Source organism: Abrus precatorius, unplaced genomic scaffold, assembly GCF_003935025.1.
Source record: "Abrus precatorius isolate BTA unplaced genomic scaffold, Abrus_2018 Scaffold7, whole genome shotgun sequence".
Classification (NCBI taxonomy): Eukaryota; Viridiplantae; Streptophyta; class Magnoliopsida; order Fabales; family Fabaceae; genus Abrus; species Abrus precatorius.
In genome coordinates, this window is record NW_020874417.1 from 17406610 (window position 1) to 17426856 (window position 20247).

General features: G+C 29.3%; 2 protein-coding genes across 7 annotated transcripts; one reads left to right on the forward strand and one right to left on the reverse strand.

The window, feature by feature from the left end:
• Positions 1 to 4546: 4546 nt before the first annotated feature.
• On the forward strand, positions 4547 to 5449 carry LOC113871575 (protein SENSITIVE TO PROTON RHIZOTOXICITY 1-like). Its single transcript, XM_027508666.1, has one exon. It carries the CDS (start codon positions 4547 to 4549, stop codon positions 5447 to 5449), a length of 903 nt encoding a protein of 300 aa, XP_027364467.1.
• A 3448-nt stretch (positions 5450 to 8897) lies between these two features.
• On the reverse strand, positions 8898 to 18232 carry LOC113873635 (probable LRR receptor-like serine/threonine-protein kinase At5g10290). 6 transcript variants are annotated; one of them, XM_027511840.1, is made up of 13 exons: positions 17975 to 18232; positions 17075 to 17230; positions 16026 to 16097; positions 15213 to 15345; positions 14974 to 15045; positions 13958 to 14101; positions 13783 to 13854; positions 13620 to 13685; positions 12539 to 12609; positions 12285 to 12428; positions 11331 to 11672; positions 9914 to 10308; positions 8898 to 9428 (listed from the first exon to the last, which is right to left on the reverse strand). In XM_027511840.1, exons 3-13 carry the CDS (start codon positions 16090 to 16092, stop codon positions 9114 to 9116), a joined length of 1821 nt encoding a protein of 606 aa, XP_027367641.1. In that variant the 5' UTR covers positions 16093 to 16097; positions 17075 to 17230; positions 17975 to 18232; the 3' UTR covers positions 8898 to 9113. The 6 variants fall into 6 exon arrangements, with proteins under 6 accessions (XP_027367641.1, XP_027367639.1, XP_027367644.1 ...); XM_027511838.1 differs by having other exon boundaries at positions 16026 to 16144; XM_027511843.1 differs by having other exon boundaries at positions 16026 to 16144; positions 17075 to 17372.
• Positions 18233 to 20247: the final 2015 nt, after the last annotated feature.

A 20247-nucleotide genomic window follows, 5' to 3' on the forward strand; every position in this document is an offset into this window, starting at 1 on the left:
ATAATAAATATAAAATTTAAAACGTATTAATTTAATAATTTATAATTGTATAATATTAATATTTTATTTCTATTAAATATCTTTTTAAAAGTGATTTTCAGTAAAGCTTTTGAAAAAATTGATTGGATAAATATATTAGATTAATGATTTTTTAATATTTATTGTTAACTCTTTTTAGAGTATTAAAAAATTAGAGTATTTTTTGTAGTTTAAATTTATTTTTAATAAATATTAATATTTTAAAAATAAAAATATATATATTATTAATGTATTTTGGTTATTTTTTAAAAAATTAAAATTTAATTATACAGATTATGCACAAAAGTCAACGTAAGAGTGTCTATAATATTTTTTAAAGACTTACTATTACTCTAATTTTGATCATTTCGATTTTACAACACTATTATTGATTAAACTAATAAAAATTATAAAGTATGATTGGAAAAAAAGTGACATTAGAACGGCCAAAAAATGCTGACAATTAACTTATATAAAGAGTTCGTTTGTTAATTTTTTTTTAATGAAAATCATTTTTTATTTTAAAAATTACTAATAATTTTTAATATATTTATACAAGTTTTTAAAAGTTTCTGAGCAATAAATTATTTTAATTTTATTTTGAAAAGCTATTTTAAATAAATTCTAAAAAAATTGCAATCATACTGCGTTTTAGAATATACTGAATATTTTATAATTTTAATCAAATAAAGAAATAATTTCTACTTTTTATTCGAGACTCATTTAAAAAAATATTAATATAATCATTATAAGTTTACATTGATAATAATATACATTACGCTAATAAAATAGTTGATAATATACTATAATAATTATCTATATCATTATTTATTAATATAATATAACATTAGTTAATGTAATCGCATAATATATATTAATAAAAAATTTATTAAATAAAATCTACACGTATAAAAAAATAGATTAAAAAATAAATTATCAATACTATTTTAGCACATTCTTTTGAACTTGTGTTTTTTATTATTAAATAAATCATTATAAACTCTAACTAAATAATAATTAAAACTAATAAAATAAATTATAAAAAAATTTCTTTTGAATTTTAGAAAATAATTATTTGTTATGAACGGTATGATTGAAAATATATTGAAAAAATTAAAAGTAAATATAATATTAAAATTATAGTTAATAAAATAAAAAAAGCTTAAATCATGTATATTTAAACGTAAAACTAATTTCGTTAGAAATATATCCCCAAAAAAAAAAAAAAGCGTGTGTTGGAAAGAGGCAATGGCATGATGTGACATGCATAGATAGTGGTGAATGCGATAATTGAGATAAATATAAATTATTGATATCGTATGAGAACGTTACATTCCAAAGAATCTTAAAGCTATAATTCTTAACGCGCCATGAATTCATACATGGCTGCTAGCCGCCATAACAGGATTCAAAAATAAAAATATAATATAATAAATAAACTTTTGTTAATAACAATTTATTTTTAAATTAAATTCATCTTTAAGAATTGAAAATAATAATTTTTTATTAACTAAAATTAATACCTATTCAACATTTATCAAGAATAACATATTTAAAAATAATATAAAAAATATTTGCTTGTATTTTACGGTCGCCTTTAAAAAAAATTAAATTAACATAATTAATTAGAATAATAACTATTATAATGAAATAAAAAATAATATATATATATATATATATATATATATTTCAATTTTAGTGACTATAATTAATAAAATAAAAAATATAATAAAACTTTTTCTCTCATTTAGTCACTTTTTTTTATGATATCATATTTAACATACTTTTTCAGAGCAAAATGTTACAAGCCTATGCTAATAAGCTTTATCCAAATTTGTTTTTAATTATTTTATTAATATTAACTTTCAAGAAAAATTTTAAATAAAATAAAAAATTATACTTTTAGTAAAATATTATTAATTTTGTATATTTAAAATTATCTCTAAGGAATTATGTTGATTTTTCACTTTTTTTATTAAAAATATTATTTTTTTTACTATACGTCTTTAAGCATATATTTAAAAATTTATTTTTTATCAGATTACCTTTGTTTTCATTTATTTATTAGAATAAATACAAAAAATACTTTTATTTATCATAGTTCAAGATAATATTAATTAATTTTTTTACTAATACCATTTATTATATATATATATATATATATATATATAATATTTACACTAATTAAATAGTTTAAATGGAAAAAATCAGCAATAGAAGATAAATTAAATTAATTATTGAGTAATTATAGTAGAATAGTTGAAATTTTTTATATCTATAATTTGTTTCTGTTTAAACAAACTAAAACTACCTGAAATATTTTTTTACAAAAAATTATGTAAAATTATTTATTTATCTTTGCTATAAAATTATTTATTTTTTAATTATATAAAACATAAGCTCATTAATACTTATTTAATAATAGTTAGATAATATTTTATTTTTTGCTATAGTTAGATAATTTTTTAATGTATATTCAATGATTCATGTTAATTATTTTTATTAAAAATAAAATATTATTGTATTAAATTATAAATTATAAATAATTTTTATGATAATTTAAATTTTAATAAAGTATATTAAAAATTTAATCATGCATTAAAAAATTATAGTTAAAAGGTATTGTTAATTAATGTTTTTAGGACATTAATTAAAAAAAAAAGCTTTGCAGTAAAACTTGTGTCAGACTGTTTAGTTTTTTTTAATTAGTATTTATAATATTTTTAATATAAAAAGTTTACTTTTAAAGCTCTAATAAGCAATTTACATAGCTAAATAAGACGGTGCGTTAACCTGTCTTGCCGCCGCTAGGTCTCAATTAATTTCGTCACCATTAACAAATATATTAATGAATTTAACTTTCTTTTGTATTTTTTTTTTCTCTGTCATGTTATTTAACACATTCATTAAAGTGTAAATCGAGACATAAACTATGTTAACCAAGGAGTTATCTGAGAAGAGATTGACCCTTGTTTCCAAAAAATTCCCAAAATTCCGTTTGAAAAATCATTAGAATGGATCAATTTGGGCATAATAAAAAGAAAAACTTATTGCCATATAATGTATTCCTAAATTAATGTTCGTTCAGTTTTAACTAATGATTTCACTTTGAAAATTATTTTTAATTTTGCAAACAGAGTAAATAAACACTAAACATTGTGGAAAAGAAAACAATTACTAAAAATATGAGATATGCATAATATGATTAACATAATAAATTACGTAAAATTTGTATAGAAATATATGAGTAAATATAAATTTAAGCGAGCATCGCATTGTAAATGGAAGTAATGAGCCATGTACATTTGTATGGTAATGTTATTAGCATTACATATACAGTTCGAATTTTGGACGAATTTACCTTTTTGTGTGATTAATTAAACCATTAATTGAAAAGGAAGAGAAAGCCATTTAAATATACTTTTAGAGTAAAATTAATAAAATAGATTTATATTTATAACATTCCTCTCAAAATCGCATGATTGAAAGCCATCGAATAACAAGTTTGTAAGATACTTATGATTATAAGTTCTTTGTCCCAGCAGGCAAATGAAAATGTTCTTTGTAAAATTTTTTAGATATGTTTTAAGTATATATATATATATATATTGGTAGCGACTGAAAAAAAGATATTATATTTTATTTTAAATTTATTACTTTTTGAATTTAAAGATTAATTTGACAAACATATAAAATGTTGAGAATAAAAATTAAAAACATTATGTATAATATTATAATTATATTGTGTGTGTATATATATATATATATATATATATATAATTAAACAAAACACACGCATGTTATTTTGTGACATGAATATCTAAGTATCATATTAAATAGCTTTCAAAGATTCATTTAATGTATTAAAACAAAGATATGTTATAGACTAATTTAATGTATAGAGTGAACATTATGGATAAATTTAACGATTTAGTTAAATTTATATTAAATATTATAAATTAGACTTTTTTTATGTTTAAGATTATTTGAACATTAAAATAAAAAAAAATTGACAAAAAATAGTACATCACTTTATTATACAAAAATAAATTCTTGATAGACTACTTGATTATTGTATTATCTATCTTAATTTACCTATAAATATTAAACTCAAACCTCAAGATAATTTTCTAATTGTTGATGGCATTGCACAGTTGGTAGTTTACTATAATTTACTTATTTTTTAACATATAGCCTATTTTAATAAACGCACATAATGTTAATCATAAATTGATGGTTTACTCTAATAAATTAATTTGTGTGGGAAAATTTATAGACAATTGCATGAGAAACAGATTAAATTCTTTTAGCAACACTTACGTAAAATTTATTAAATAATAAAATACTAAAAAGGTCAAAAAAACGTGTAATAGCAGCGCTTTTTGTGTTAATTGACATTATTACCAAATGAACACGTGGCCAGATATTTTCAAGTTTGGGTAAAACCATTTTCATATATAAAAGGGTGTTTCTTGCAACACATGAAACCGCTCATCACTCTCACGCAACACACAACACACAACACAATATGCCAAATAACAGTGACACCATCCAACCCATTCTTCACAATCTCTCCCAACTCAACACCCGAATGGATTCCCTTCAAACCTTCATCTCCCAATCCATCAAATCCCACACTCTCCTCACTCACCACCAAATGACCACGCTCTCCAACGAGATCGTAACCGCCACGCGCAACGTCATCACCAACGCCGCCGCCATTCTCGCCGCCTCCGAAACCGTTTCTTCTCCGACGTTGGACTCTTCGAAACTCCACGACGGCGAAACCGTGGTCGAACTCGACGCCGTGGAGCTGCTGGCCACGCACCTTCACTTCTGCGAGGTTTGCGGGAAAGGCTTCACGCGCGACGCGAACCTGCGAATGCACATGCGCGCACACGGGGACGAGTTCAAGACCCCGGAAGCGTTGGCAAAGAAGGCGTGTGGGGACACGCGCTTTAAGGCGACGCGGTTTTCGTGTCCCTTTGAGGGTTGCAACCGTAACAGGTTACATAAGAAGTTCAGGCCCTTGAAGTCGGTGTTGTGTTTGAGGAACCATTTTAAGAGGAGCCATTGTCCCAAAACGCTGTCGTGTGATCGGTGTCGGAAGAAGAGCTTTGCGGTGCTTTCGGACTTTAAGAGCCACGTGAAGCAGTGTCGGGGTGAGTCCACGTGGAAGTGCTCTTGCGGAACCACGTTTTCCAGAAAGGAGAAGTTGTTCGGACACGTGGCACTCTTCGAAGGGCATTTGCCTGCGCTTGAAGAGGATAAAGAAAAGGAAGTAATGAAGGAAAGTGATGATTGTGTGGATGAGTTACCTGAAGGGTTCTTTGATGGTTTGGATGAGTTTGAGTTTGAGTTTGGGTTTGGGTTTGGTTCCTTTCAAAACAACTCTTTGCAAGAGGAACCTTGGGATTTTTCCCACTCTTAGTTTGACGCAGTTTCAATGGGAACTCTGTTTTTCTAATTAATCTAAAGAGATTTGTCACACGTTTCTGATGTAATTTTTAAGAAAAGGTTAAAACATCTTTTACACTATTTCATACAAGAATAAATATTTATGTTTTTAAATTATCAAATTTGTTAATAAAAGAAGACGTGCAGATTAAGATATTTTTTTATGAAAATCTGTTAACGAATGTCTTTAACACATTAATTAAGGAACTAAAAGTATTTTTTTATTAATTTTTTAAAAAAGGGTAAAAATACATTTATTCTCACAATTGTGAATACAAAAAAAATATGGAAAAATAAATTTAAAAATAATTTTAAACATAATTAAAATAATTTTAAAAATAATTAAATTACAAGGTTAGTATATTATAATGTAAAAACAAGTGTTAAAAACGTATTTTTAAACAGAGTACATGTATATTCTGGTAGGCGCGTTCCGATCACTCTTTTGGGTGCTGGTGAGCTGGTCCACGCGTTTGCCAGCAAAGTCATTCCACTGTTTTTGCTCGGTGCAGCCGGCGGAAATGGCATACTGCCAAAGCTCACTTGGCAAAGATATATATATATATACACACAACACATACATAAATACATGATGATTATGATACTAAATTTCTGTTTTATAAATACATAATATGGCAATAAAGTGTATCAATATCATTGAATCAAAGCATGAGTATTTAGCATGGAGTTGCAACGTATGTGCATATAGGAACTTTGTGGAACTGGAATTGATTTCAAGTGAATAAATAAACCAAGAAAATGGTAAAATGGGTTTTTATATTTTGGGCCATATATAAGTTGGGAACCGGATCTTGTTCCATTAACATATTTTCTGTTGTATTTGTTCATATTTCAACAGAAAAAATTATTGTACTTCGCTTAAGGTGAGAGAAGGGCAGGAACTGGAGTCTTGTATTCTGAAAAATTCCACACTTAGAATACTGTAAATATTTTATTTGATTCAAGTATGCATGCAAAAGAAGAAAGTGAAAACCTCTTATTATTTAGTTGGTTTAATTCAGCGTTTCATATATCAAAATTTTTATAAACTTGCCACATATATGGTATCACCTAGAACACGATGTTATCTGATTTAGGAAACGATACTCGTGAGTTATGAGTTTATACATATCAATAACCCACGGATTAAATTAACTTCAGACATTAAAACTTAATTACGTATTAGAAATTTGTCAAAGGTTACAGCGCTACACTCTCAAGATGTTCATGATAGCCATGGATCCTAGTATCTCGAATTCATATTGAGAGATAAATTTGAGGTCAGGAATGGATCAATTTTGCCGCACTGGCTCAATCGTCCATCCCTACGTTTCTTCTCAGCTTAACATCATGTGTGTCATGTGATTCACAAGAAAAAAATCAAACTTGAAGCTTGACTTACTGGCTATATTCCGCACCTGATTTGATTTTTATACAACCACGTGCATTGTATTGAGGTCACAAATTGCGTCTCTGCCCGTATCATATATTAACGGTTCTCATCTATATAAATTGTCATGCATATACAACCTCACAACCAAAACAATTCAACATCTTTAAGCAACTTGAGGCGCAACATTCTTAGTAAGCAACAACAATTTGTTTCTAGTGCAGTGACAATTAATGTTGATTTCCTTGGAGGCTTTGGCGATGGCAGGAGTTAGTAATGTTCAATTTGCGATGAATACTGAAGAATGGGAACGTAGAGATTCGGAGCAAAATCCACCACCCCATTTACTGGCTGGAGAATATTACAACGAAGAATTTTATGTCACCTTCACAGATAATCAAGAAAAGCTAGATAGAAGTGGTGAAACGAGGAGACCAAAATGCATGGGGTCAATAAAAACAATGCTGAGAACACTTGTAACATTATGCATGATCATGAGTGAATATATGCAGAGGAATTCACGTCCTAGTAGATAGACAGCAATATTAATAATGTGAGGTGTTATACTATATGTTTATTCCTAACAAGGTTGAAGCTTAAGGATAGGACCAATTATGTTGCATCATCATCATCATCTGGGGTCCCAAAATTACCTGGTAAATAAAAAGAGGGAGAGCGTGTACACCGATACATGTATAAAGATAAAGAAATACATCCTCTTGAGGTAAATATATAACTGCACCAAATGCAGTTTAGTTATAGTAGCGGTGATTCTCAAATTTGTGTCTTTCATTATTATTTTATCAAAAAACTAAATCAAATATTGAGTTTCTTTATATTCCCTCCATCTCCTTTGGCGTTTAAAGTTGTAAAAAGACAGATAAATAATCATGTTCTAATTTTCATGAAAATTGTTAAACAATTTTTCATCCCTTGTCCCTCATATTAACCAGTTTCTCTAAAAAAACCACATTAATTCTTTATTAGGGAAAAATTCAAAAAAATATTGATATTATAAAACAACAATTGAAATAAAATAACAATAATTACTAAAATGTCTAATTAAAAAGGGTATGGAGAGAGTAATTAATTCTTTGATTGCTGAGGATTGTGATCCATATAAATTTTAATTTTGCTGATATCAGCACCTAAGGATAAATTTAAATATTTAAAATTAGTAATTTTTTTATGAAAAAATATTTATATATAAAAATAGAAGTAATAAATATTTTATTTTTTTCCCAATGTCTTATTACTTTTGGTTATTTAAAAATTAACTTTTTCCCATAAATTTTAAGACTCATTAAGTGTGTTTCACAAGACTTTTAACTAGCTTATAGCTCATTTGACCATAACAAATAAAATACAACGTTGATAATAATAATAATAATAATAATAAATATTATTATTATTATTATTATACTATTTTTAATATTATATTATTTACACTATTTATTTTAATTCATAATACAATATTTGATTTATAAACAAATAAGAGATAAGAGTTTAAAACAAATTGATAAGCTCAAGATTATAATTACCTAAAATATTTTTTTCTACAAAATTAAAAATTATACATATCATATAAACATGTTCTCTTAGGTCATTTTATCTTTATCAATTAATTTAATAATTAATTTCATCGAACACTTTTAATTCAAAAAACTAGTATGAGTTTCAACTTTTGACTAATTTTTGGGCTAATTATACCAAATATAGCCTAACTTGTATTTGTCACGGAAAGAAAAAGAACAAAGAAAATAAAATATCTAACTGTCGAATATCCTCATAAACTTTGCAATAGGATTAGGTAATGAAGTCTGCCAATCATTGGCCAGTTTGATTGCCAACTACTGAGGGAAAAATCCACGAAGAAACTTTATAAGAAATATCGGCAAATTATGTTGCCGGTTCTTGTTTTAGCCGTTAATATTCTTGTTAAGAATATGTGAAGTTCTACGCCAATGTACTAAGCGTTCTAGCAGAAGCTGCTACCGCACCAGGAAGATTTTGATTCAGACCCAGTAATGGGATCACGACTAAAAGTTCATCAAGCATATTTTTCCAATGAATTCCTGTATTACTTAAAAAGGTTCACACAAACCGTCGGAAAATCGAAATTATAACTATTCCACCACCCCCTTTTTTACAGTTGGAAAAACAAGAAAAAGAATGCATTTCTATTCAGACTTAACCCATCAAAAAAGGATATTGGGATACATAAAAGGATTCAAATTTACAGATCCTCTCATCTCCCTCCAGACAACTCAATGGCATCTTGATTGTAGACTGAATCTTCTCCCCAGTCAAATCTTCGCTGCAATCTCTCATATTCTTGCCTCCGATTGACCTCTACATGCTGCCACTCCTCCCACCTTTCAGCCAACCCTTCTCCTTCTAGCATTCTTACAACCTCAGACATCAAGGGACGGTCTTCTGGCGTTGCTTGTGTGCAGAGTAATGCAACTTGTATCATCATTTCTACTTCTTGTATGTTGTAATTTTTAATTAGGTTGCGGTCAACAATAGCATCTAATCTTTTCTCTCGTTCTAATTTCTTAACCTGTAGAGCAAAAAATATAGCAAAAACAGTAACTAACCAATAAAAACAGATAAATCGTACTTCTTTTTAGAAATGACAAGCACAGGCACTTCATGAATGCAAAGACAGAATTCTACGAAACACTGTAGTTCACCTTTTCTTTATAAATAAAACACTTGTTCCCTAAAATGCCAAAAGTACTGATTTCAACTTTTTTTCCAGCTTGTAAAAATGCAGAGGTAGAATTAAACTACATGAAATTCCTTGGCTCACCGCAACCATTACTCCTATCCTGTCATATATGTTTTAGCCTAAGGTTAGGATGGCCTTTTCAGGCGGAGAGCCGTGATGCCTAATCCTTGCATACGTGATGAAATTTAAAAAATTGACGTCACCATTCACCAAACCACCCAAGAGGCATACACAAGTTCCAAGCATGCTACACAAACAACAGACACCAAGACATGGGTAAACAAGGAAGGTACGATATTTAAAAGAGATCTTACATGATCAAGTAATAGCACATCGTCTTCCTCTTCTAAACGGGAAAAGTCAATCGCTCGTTGACCTGTAACAAGCTCCAAAAGCATAATCCCATAACCAAAAACATCAGTCCTTTCTGAAGACTTTCCAGTGGACAAATATTCTGGAGCTATGTGGCCCATTGTCCCACGAACTTGAGTCGTCACATTAGTTTTTCGAACATCAACTAACTTTGCTAAACCGAAGTCACCAACAACTGCCTCAAAATCTTCATCTAGTAATACATTAGCTGCCTTCACGTCCCGATGAATAATCTTAGGGTTGCAATGCTCATGAAGATATTCTAGCCCTCGGGCTGTACCCAGAGCCACTCGTTTTCTTGTAGGCCAATCCAAAACAGGTTCCCCAGGTTTGAGTTCTACATCAGTATTCATATGATAAAATATCACTGGAAAAGATGCCAAAATTTTACAAGCAGACAGAGCAATTATGGGGATACAATCTATCCACACATAGGATAATCAAATTGTTTATATAGATATAATTGTTTAAAGTGATGTTAATTATGCATTTAAGATGTAAAGGTAGCATATAAAGCTGAATATTTAAAAAGTACCAGACTCCAAGATGACAGTGTTAGTGACAAAACACACATCTGATTCAACTTCCCATCTTATTTTATTTCCCATTCTCTCGCAAATAACAATTTATAGTAAATGAACTAAAACTACGACATTCAACCATCAACATTGGCCCACATAGTTAGGGTTGAACAGTAAAACTACCCTAGAGCCAGAGAAAACCTACGAAAACAGGAGAGCTAGACTGCTTCAAAAAACTGGTTCTGTAAAACTAAAATTGGGGCTTGAATGGGTCAAAAGTCAACTCAAGATATGGGTTTGATTCTCAACCTCTTCGATGGCTTGTGGATTTCCGGTTATATGAATGTAAAACTATACAAATAAAAAAATAAAGGAAAATAAAATAAGGTTCTCTAATTCTTTGATGTTATTTTCTTCTCTGCCAATTTGAACCTTCTGCTTACCAACAATTAACACACATATATGTATATTTGTATATATTATTGATGTAATTTCTCTGACTAAATTTAAATGTATTATGACTTATCTGGTTCAATTACAACTAAACTTTACTTTAGTTCTCCAGCTAAATTGTTTTTTAAAACCATTGCTATAAGTTGTTGGATAAATATTAAAATTGTTGAGATGTATCCTAAAATGTGTGCTTTAAATATTTGAATGTTTTCTTCACCAATTAATTTCTAGAAATGTTTAAAATAAGATTTTACCGTTATAATATTCAACAATCTGAATGGCCATCCAGTTCAAGTTACAAAATAAATAATACTTTCACTTTTGTAGCAAATCAAATTGAATACTTCGCATTACAGTCATACCAACATGCATTGTAACTTAATACCTCGTAGTCGATAAGCAACACTTAAGTTCTGCATGAAGGGATACACTAAAAGGCGCTCCGTTGGAGTAGTACAAAACCCAATCAGCCGTAACAGGTTCCTATGCACAGCTACACTTATCATCTCAACTTCACGCTGGAAAGCTGCATCTCCCCCAGGACTTTCATAATCCGTTAACCTTTTGACAGCAACTTTTGTGTTATCAGCAAGAACACCTTTATAAACCTTTCCAAAGCCTCCCTGTCCTAAAACATTTTTCTCACTGAAGTTGTCTGTAGCTATCTGTAGTTCTCTCCATGCAAATCTTTTTAGTTGACCAAATGCAATTCGCCGATCAACTTCCCCTGATGAAACAAAAAAAATAATAATGTTAGAATAGATAGTCAGCGTTAACAATTGTTAGAAAGGCTAAAGTTCATATCAATCTCAATTTTGATGCAGCTAGTACACTATTTCAACAAGCATTCACAATTAAAGCATCACAGAATAGGTCCCATCAGTAAATTCTCTTCTATTACCACAAAATTTGATTATATCCCACATTCATTGTACATGAAAGGTTTAGAGTGAATGAGATGGGTATATTCCATAGTTGTAAGGACCAATTATCCAACCACTTAACATATGAGGTGGAGGCCCAAGGTTGGTGTTAGATACCTATCATCTAGCCATTAGATCCAGTCGACCATAGGAGGTGAGGACACCAAAAAGAGGGAAAACCATGATCATAACATATTGGCAATACAAGAAGCAAAATAATAGAAAAACTAAGAGTACTAAAAATACCATATGAACTCATAAATTTACAGTATTGAATATTTTGAAACTGAATGCATAGGTAGAGTTTCCAGATCAACATTGTTCTACAACTACAAACATATTAACATCTGTATCCACTACTTCAATTAAGAGAAGCCTCATGCAATAACATTGAAATCTAAACAAGAAACTCAAACCTGCAACATCTACAAAAACTTCACGCTTGTAGTCATTGTGTCTACGCTTCAACCAAAAGGACAGCAGACCACCAAGGAAAAGGATAACAACTAACCCTATAATAATTCCAACTATGATCCCAATTTTTGGTTTGTGTAATGAACCTGCAATGGGTAGGCAAGTTAATTTTTAGCATGAAGCCAAGAAAAGGGAGCGAGGAAAAAGAAACAACACATTAAAAAAAAGAACCAAATAAATATTCCAATCAAGTAACCTTGATCTGCATTATCTGATGCACAAGGTTGACGGTAGTTCACACCACAATTCAACTTATTTCCCGTGAAACTGCAATATGGAGCAAAATTAAAATAGTGGAATGTAATGGTATAATATATATTAAAAATAGGGTATAACATCTCACGTCTTAAATTCAAATATTCTATCCAAAGATTCCATAGAAATCATTGCATATGGTCACACTGGATAAAATTGGGAACAAAACCTTTTTCAGTGTTATATGACATAAAACCTCTGCTTTTTAACCATCACGAAACAATATGAGGAAGCATTTTTTTATCATTATTTCTCATATTTGGTGCCTGAAGTTCTTCACTACATAAATCTAGTCACTGAGGATAAGCTTGATGTTAGAGAAGTGAGTAAAACCATTTTTGGTGCAGTAACTAATATCTTGTGCCCCTTTTTGATATTAAGTTCCTTAATATGTACTCAATCCAGTATGACCAAGTGGTTGAGGGTTCAGTCCTCAGTACTCCTACATTCTCATTTTAAATCAACTTGTGGCAGAAAGTATGAGAGGACAAAGGTGTTGTCCTTGTCTATGCTTCAGGATCAAGTTAGAAGATACAAATAACACTGGTTCTAAAATTTTTAGTAAAAGCCTAAGCTTTTTAGGGTGATTGATTCCTTATATCTCCCCCGATCTTTTTACAGTTCCTCAATAACGAGCCCACGAAATCCACCCCCAACAATCATAGTTCACGAGCACTAATCACACAGGAGTTTGTGTCCAATAAATCCTATATCCTAGACATTGAAAACATGATAAGTAGTCAAGTTACAAGATATTAACTAAGTTTGTTGAAGCAAAAGTATGATATGATTATCAATCCTTCAAATGCAAATGTAAAATTGGAATCATCAGAATCATTTACTGCTGCTAGATTGGAATAAGTAAGTCATTGTTAAATGAAATTCTATATCTGGGATCTTCGGATGTATGTGACCACTTTTCCCAGTGTTTCATGGGTACACATGATCCTCAGGGTTAGGGATAGGAAGACAAGATTCGCTGGTGCTTTAAATAAATCATATAATAATTTTACCATCCATACTTGTATTTAGGTACTTCAAATAACTGCTCTGGAATTTGGCCACTCAGATTATTTGAATCTAGCAGACTGCAATAAAGAAGTTTTACAATCAGTCAGATACTAAAATTAATTAAATATCCTTAAAAATAACCATCAGACTTGTAGAAACTGTTATTTCACATACACATTGATCAAGCTTGAAAGACTGGCAAGAGATTCAGGAATAGTCCCACTGAGATTGTTTTGACTCAATGTCCTGGTTACAGGACAAAAAACACACTTCTAAGCATTATACAATAACAATGCACAGTAAGGCTCATTATATCTGTAAATGCTACCAAACAGAATGCCACACTTACAAGAATTGAAGCTTTTTGAGATTACCAAGGGAAGATGGTATTTCTCCAGTTAATCTGTTGTTTTCCAAATCCAACCTGACCAAGCTTGTCAGATTTCCTAACTCTTTTGGTATGTCGCCAATGATGCCATTCCCTTGCAAAGAACTGCAAAATTTAAGCATAACATACATCAATTGTTACACTTAAATGTCGCCTTTTTTCTTTTGTTAATGGTAAATATTTAACAAAAAAATTTGCATGAAAACATAGAAAAATATTAACACCAGCCCTTAAAGCTGATTTTCAACAATAAAAAATAGTATGATTTTTATTGCAAAAGAAAGCAATTATTATGCTTCTTTGTTTTTATGTAAAAAAATATTTTCTTTTCTAATAAAATATTTCTATTAAGTAGTCAATACTCCTTAGGACTAATGTTAACAAAATTGTATATAATGAAACAAAAGCATGAACTGTAACACCAAATCTCTCCCCCATTAAGAAGTTAATGTTTGCAATATAACATGAATGAACTCATGAACAATTAAATTTAAACATTAACTAAGCCTTATGCCATTAGGTGAAGTCAGCTAACTCATGAACAATTATAATGAGTCAAAAATAACAAATTAATTGTAATAAAAGCATATGTATAAAACACGAAGAGTTAACAAGTGTATGCATCAAAACCACAACGTCCACTGCAGATGACAATTACAGTTCATCAAACACAGAAAATAAAACAGTCAATTTAAAAAGCTTAAGTCCCAAAATAAGCAAATATAAAACAACTGAGACTTGAGTCAAATATAAAGCAAATATATATAATAACACTAGAATGCAATAATTCAAGAGTGATAAAGGTAGTAAATAAAACACGGAAAAAAAATGAATGAAAAGGGGGATGCAATAACAACATAAGTAACTGTGTTTTAATAGCCAGCCATCTAAAATTGAGAGAGATGAATACCAATAATAGATTTAGCATTATGAATTTGACAAAAATTGTGTGGACATTTCATGATATAAACACTTACAGAGCTGAAAGATATTTTAGAACTCCTATTCTCGGGGTCAAGTATCCTGTGAATCCCATCAACGCTAGTGACCTGCAATAAAAAATAGATTTTCATATAATTACTCAGCATGCACAAATTAAAGATATAAAATTCACATATAATTTCCAACAAACATTGAAGGTAATGAGAAATGAGAGCCAAGATCTTCAATAAATCAAATAATTAAAAAGAAAGACAATTAATAAAGAATATCTTACACTTGAACAACATTGTTGTTTGTGTCACAGTAAACACGTGACCAAGTACAAGGGTTCACTTGATTTTGATTCCAGTCAGTAAGCTGGTGAGCTGAAGCATTCAATGATATCTTCAATGCATATAGTGCATCTCCTGAAATGAAAAAGAACATTATACACCAACTAGAACTAAGGTTATGAACTTAAGAGTTAAAAAGGAACTACAACTTTCACAAAACCTGAAATGTATAGATATTTCAAATCCATAATATTTCAACTGCAATCTTGAAGTAAAAAAAAAAGTAGGCATTTATTCACTTCTGGTAACAAACACGTGTATTATCTATGTACTACTCATAAATGAATTGGAAATAATTGAAAAACTAAACCTAACTCTCAAAAGCTAGCTCAAAGGAGAAGGATTACCTAAACCTTATAAGGAATATTTTTGCTTTATTTTTGGCCAATATCGAACATCACAACACACACCCAAGACTGAACATAAAATGCGTGAAGTTTGAAGGACTGGATATCTATGGATGACTTAACATTCAAACTAAGTAGACTCTAATTCTATATAAAAAAAAACTAGGTCTAATTTACTCTTAAAAGTTAGCTAAAAGAAGGACCACCCAAGCCTTATAAAAAGTATTTTGATTCAATTCTTAGTTGATGTAGGGTAGCTTAAAAGAAATTAAGTTTGAAAAGTTGTGTTTTATTTTGTCCCCAGAGTAAGAAAATAAATGGTGTATGATATGCATTTAGCAGTTAAATTTTACATAACCTATATGCATTTCAAAATGGGTTGAATGCAATAAGAACAGCAGATTGTACCTTGCGGATCTGGCAAGACCAAAGAACACAAGCAACCTAATAGCAGCAGCACAACTACAAAGTCCATTTCTACTGGCACCAACCAAAATAATCAATTAACATGTGAGCAACCTTCATCTCTGCAGTGCAGAACCATCAAAACCATTAAGCTGTGAAAATTGAATAACAATAGTAAAAGCCAATAAAGATAAACAGCACAAAACAAATTAAGAGAGCGATAGAAACAAGTTCATTGCAATACAAGGCATTTCCAAACAACAATGAACTTAAGCCTGTATGAGGAAAAAGGAAGAGTATGTTTGATAGACACATTAGAACATGCCACAAGAAGACAGGTGTTTTATTTTCTGTTTAGTAAAAGGAAAAGCAGAACAAAATCGTTTTGTTTCATTCCGTTCAGTTCTTATGCTAAACTTGATGCAACAGAAAGAGGACCACATAGCTATTGATCAAAAACTATTTGGAAACTTGAAAAAACTGTGCAGAGCTAGACACTACTAATCAAGTTAAGGGATCTAAGTAACAATTGTTTAATGACTGGGTTTTGAATTTTCAACAGTTAAATTTAAATGTTAAATTAATACTAATAAAGAGAATTAAAATATGAAATACATCTGCATTTCGGAGTTCTTCCGGATTTTAGTAGTATAATGTATTCTTTGGATAATGCAGAAATAGAAAATTGTCAAAATACTATTTCAATCAAACAAATATTTAAATCATTTCAAGGTTCATACTTAGAAAACCAAGGGAACACAAAATAATAGGAAATTTACTCTAACTCAACTGAACTCTTCCCAAGAATTCTATATCGATAAACTGACTTTTACCAAAAGTTATACAGGGAAAATGAGGAAACACATAATGTCCCACTCCTACCTTATATTTTTGTCCCTCCTCTTCTTTTTTCAAAGAGAAAATAAATAGTTCTGTTATTAGTTAATTTGCGAAAACATCATTTCTATAGGTAACAAAATAGACATTCGAATAGTCTAATGAAATACTACACATAATAAGAAATTATTTTTGTTTTAGGCAATTGACCTTACCGCATGTTTGTTTTCCTCACCAACCGGTCTCACCTCCTAGAAAGGAAAGATGATTTAAAAGAATCACTCTGAATACGGCGCAACCAATCCAGTTGTTAATCGATACTTCTCAGTTCTCACCACCCAGAAGAGGGGAAGGTCAACCACAAGTTCATCCTACAGAACAGAAAACGCTAATATGGCTCAATTGCCAACCACTAACACTTCATCTAATCTTAAAACTAAGAGAGAGAGCAACAAGGTCATGAAAGCAGTCTCAAGACACATCTAATTCAATTCAATGAACTCGTTATTTTATCTGAAAAAAACAAAGAGCAGAAATAATTGTTAATCACCAAAGGAAAAAAAAAAAAAAAACCATAGTGCACTGCCAGGTCTAATTAAACAACCGTACAATATTTATTCGTAAACAATAAAACACCACACACTAATCATTCACAAATAAGCGTCTCAACAGAAAACGCTGTCGTAATCGAGAACAGACGAAACATCGCAAAATTAATCAAGAAAACAAAGGAAAAGAAAAATTCCAGAAACTTCAATTCGATAGTAGAAAATCAGAGAGCATGAGGGAGGAATCGAATCGAGGAAGCATCGAATCGCACACAGAAAAAGACAAGAAAATAACGTGCATATGCCGAAATACATACAGGAAAAAAAAAGTAGAACATTAACAAACACGATTAAAAAAAAAAAAAGCAAACAAAATAACAATAATAATTAAAAAAAGCAAAACAAAAAATCGGAATCAAGTAAGGAATAGAGTACTGAGTGATGGATGAAGTAGCAGCGAAGGGAAGGATTGTTTGAGAAAGGGAAAGGGAAAGGGAAAGGTGAGTGAGTGAGAGTGAGGTGTTAAAGGAGAAGCGTAAGAAATGAGAGACAGCTAACTTGACTTACATTACATAGCTGGCAGAATGGGCAAAACTAGCGGTTTGGCACCAAATCTGGAACCGAACCTTCTGTCCCCTCCCTCTTTCTCTTTGGTTAGTTACAACTTTGTAATAATTTGGTTTTACTTTACTACTACACTTGACTATCTGTCTCACAAGTTTCTTCTCTTCCTTGCCGCTCAGAATTTTCCAATTAAATAAGAATCAAAAAGCAAGTTCCAATAATTTTTGCTTTCCACTTCCACTCTCCCATTGGACTGCTCTGTCTGTGCCTGCCTCTTTCCAATGGGATTTTTGTTGCTTCGAAAAATTTCATCCATTATGCAATTTCGACATGTTTTTGGGGCACCCAAACCCAATACATTTTTTAAATTTATTGTTTTATAAAATAAATGTTAAATAAAAAATGTGTATATTTATTATCTTAAAAATATATAATTATTATTTAATAAATTTCTTATTTAGTAATTAGAAATATTTATAAGTATAAAAAGTAAAAATAAAATAAAATAACTCGTTTTTTATGTTATTTACTAAAATTTCAAAAGGATTATAGTAATGTTATAATTTTATTAAAAATATATTATAAGCATTTAAGGTATTTTTGAATTTATATGAGAAGACAAAAATTAGTAAAACTAAATAAAATCACAATTTGAATCATTTAAATTAGGATGAAAGGATAAATTTAATGCAAAATTTAGTCAATTGATTTATTTTTACTTTAAATATATTATTTAGTCTTATCCAATGAGTCATAACATATAAAAAAAAAATTTATGCTTATAAATATTACTTAAGTGTGAAAATATAATATATAAAATATTTGACCTACTATTTGATTTTAGAAAATGTTTTTATTTTTATCAAAAAACATCTCACTTTCATTATTTTTAATGTGATTTCTAATAAGCAATACAATTTGATTGATTATTTAACTAATATTTTTAAGCACTTATTAACATTTGGAAAGACCTTTTAATATTTTTCATAAATTTTTAAAATAGAAAATAAAACGATTATTTTGCAGTTAAAAAATATAAATATTTTCTATAACCAAACTTTTTTAAGATATTTTAAATGGCTCAAAAGGTAACTACTTATTATAATAATATTTTCTCTGAGACTTGGAGTCTTTTATATTTTTTTTAAAAAAGCTTTTGCACGTGCTAATTCAATGTTTTTTTCCTTCGTAGTACATGCTTTTGTAATTGTCTCGATATGCCAATGTTAGTGAATTATTTATACGAACTTGTATGGCATCATTTACCTTTGGCTCGAAGTATTTGACGTTGAATCATCGATGAGCCATGTTTAAAGTGTATTGCAAGTTTTTCAAATATGCTTTAACAGAAAGCATTTATTTTCTGGGACGATTATTGTATTTCATTTCATTCTTTATCGTTTTTAAAAAAAATTCATTTTATTAAACTTTATCCATTGTTAAGTATCTAAAATTTTTTTTTAAAAATTTCCAATTGATTCAATTTTATTCATTATCTGATCACAGAGCCTACATGTATATTAAAAGAGTAAATTTAGGTACAATACTGTAAATATTTTAGTGTTATTTTTTAATTTAAATTTGAGTTTCATCTTCATAATTTATATGATATAAGTTAATATTAAAAGGGAGCATACTAGTCTTAAAAAAGTTCACACACTTTATTAAAATAAAATATTAATTTTAATTAAAAAAATAATAATAACACTTATAATACAGATAAGCTTGTATCAACTACTTATAATTTGAACGGATGCCGTTTCCGTCTAATTAACATAAAAATTAGATATTTAGTTTCATTTTCGGTTAAGCAAAAACTTAAAAAAAAAAATTATGTAAAATTAACTTAAACTAATTATATTGGCTTAAATAAATTTTACGTTTTTTTCTCTCAATCTTATCTTCTCTTTCTTTTCATACTTAATATTTTCTTTTCAACATTCATACTTAATACTCTTTAATTTCTATTTTCAACTTTCTTCTTATTTCATTCTTAACTATTGTGTTCCTCTCCCAACTTCCTCTGCTCTATGCCCAGATCTTTTCTTATTTTTATCACTGTCACTTTACCTTATATCTATACTTTAATCTTCTCTCATCTTTCTACTCATACATAATATTTTTTACTCAGCTTTCATATTTAACTTTTTTTCTTCTCTCATACTCAATTTTTCTGTTTTTCTTCTAACTCTTCTCTTCTTCTTTTTACTTTCACCCACCTCATACCTATATTTCTCTCTATCCTCCATTCTCAACTTTTCACTCTCCTCTCCTTC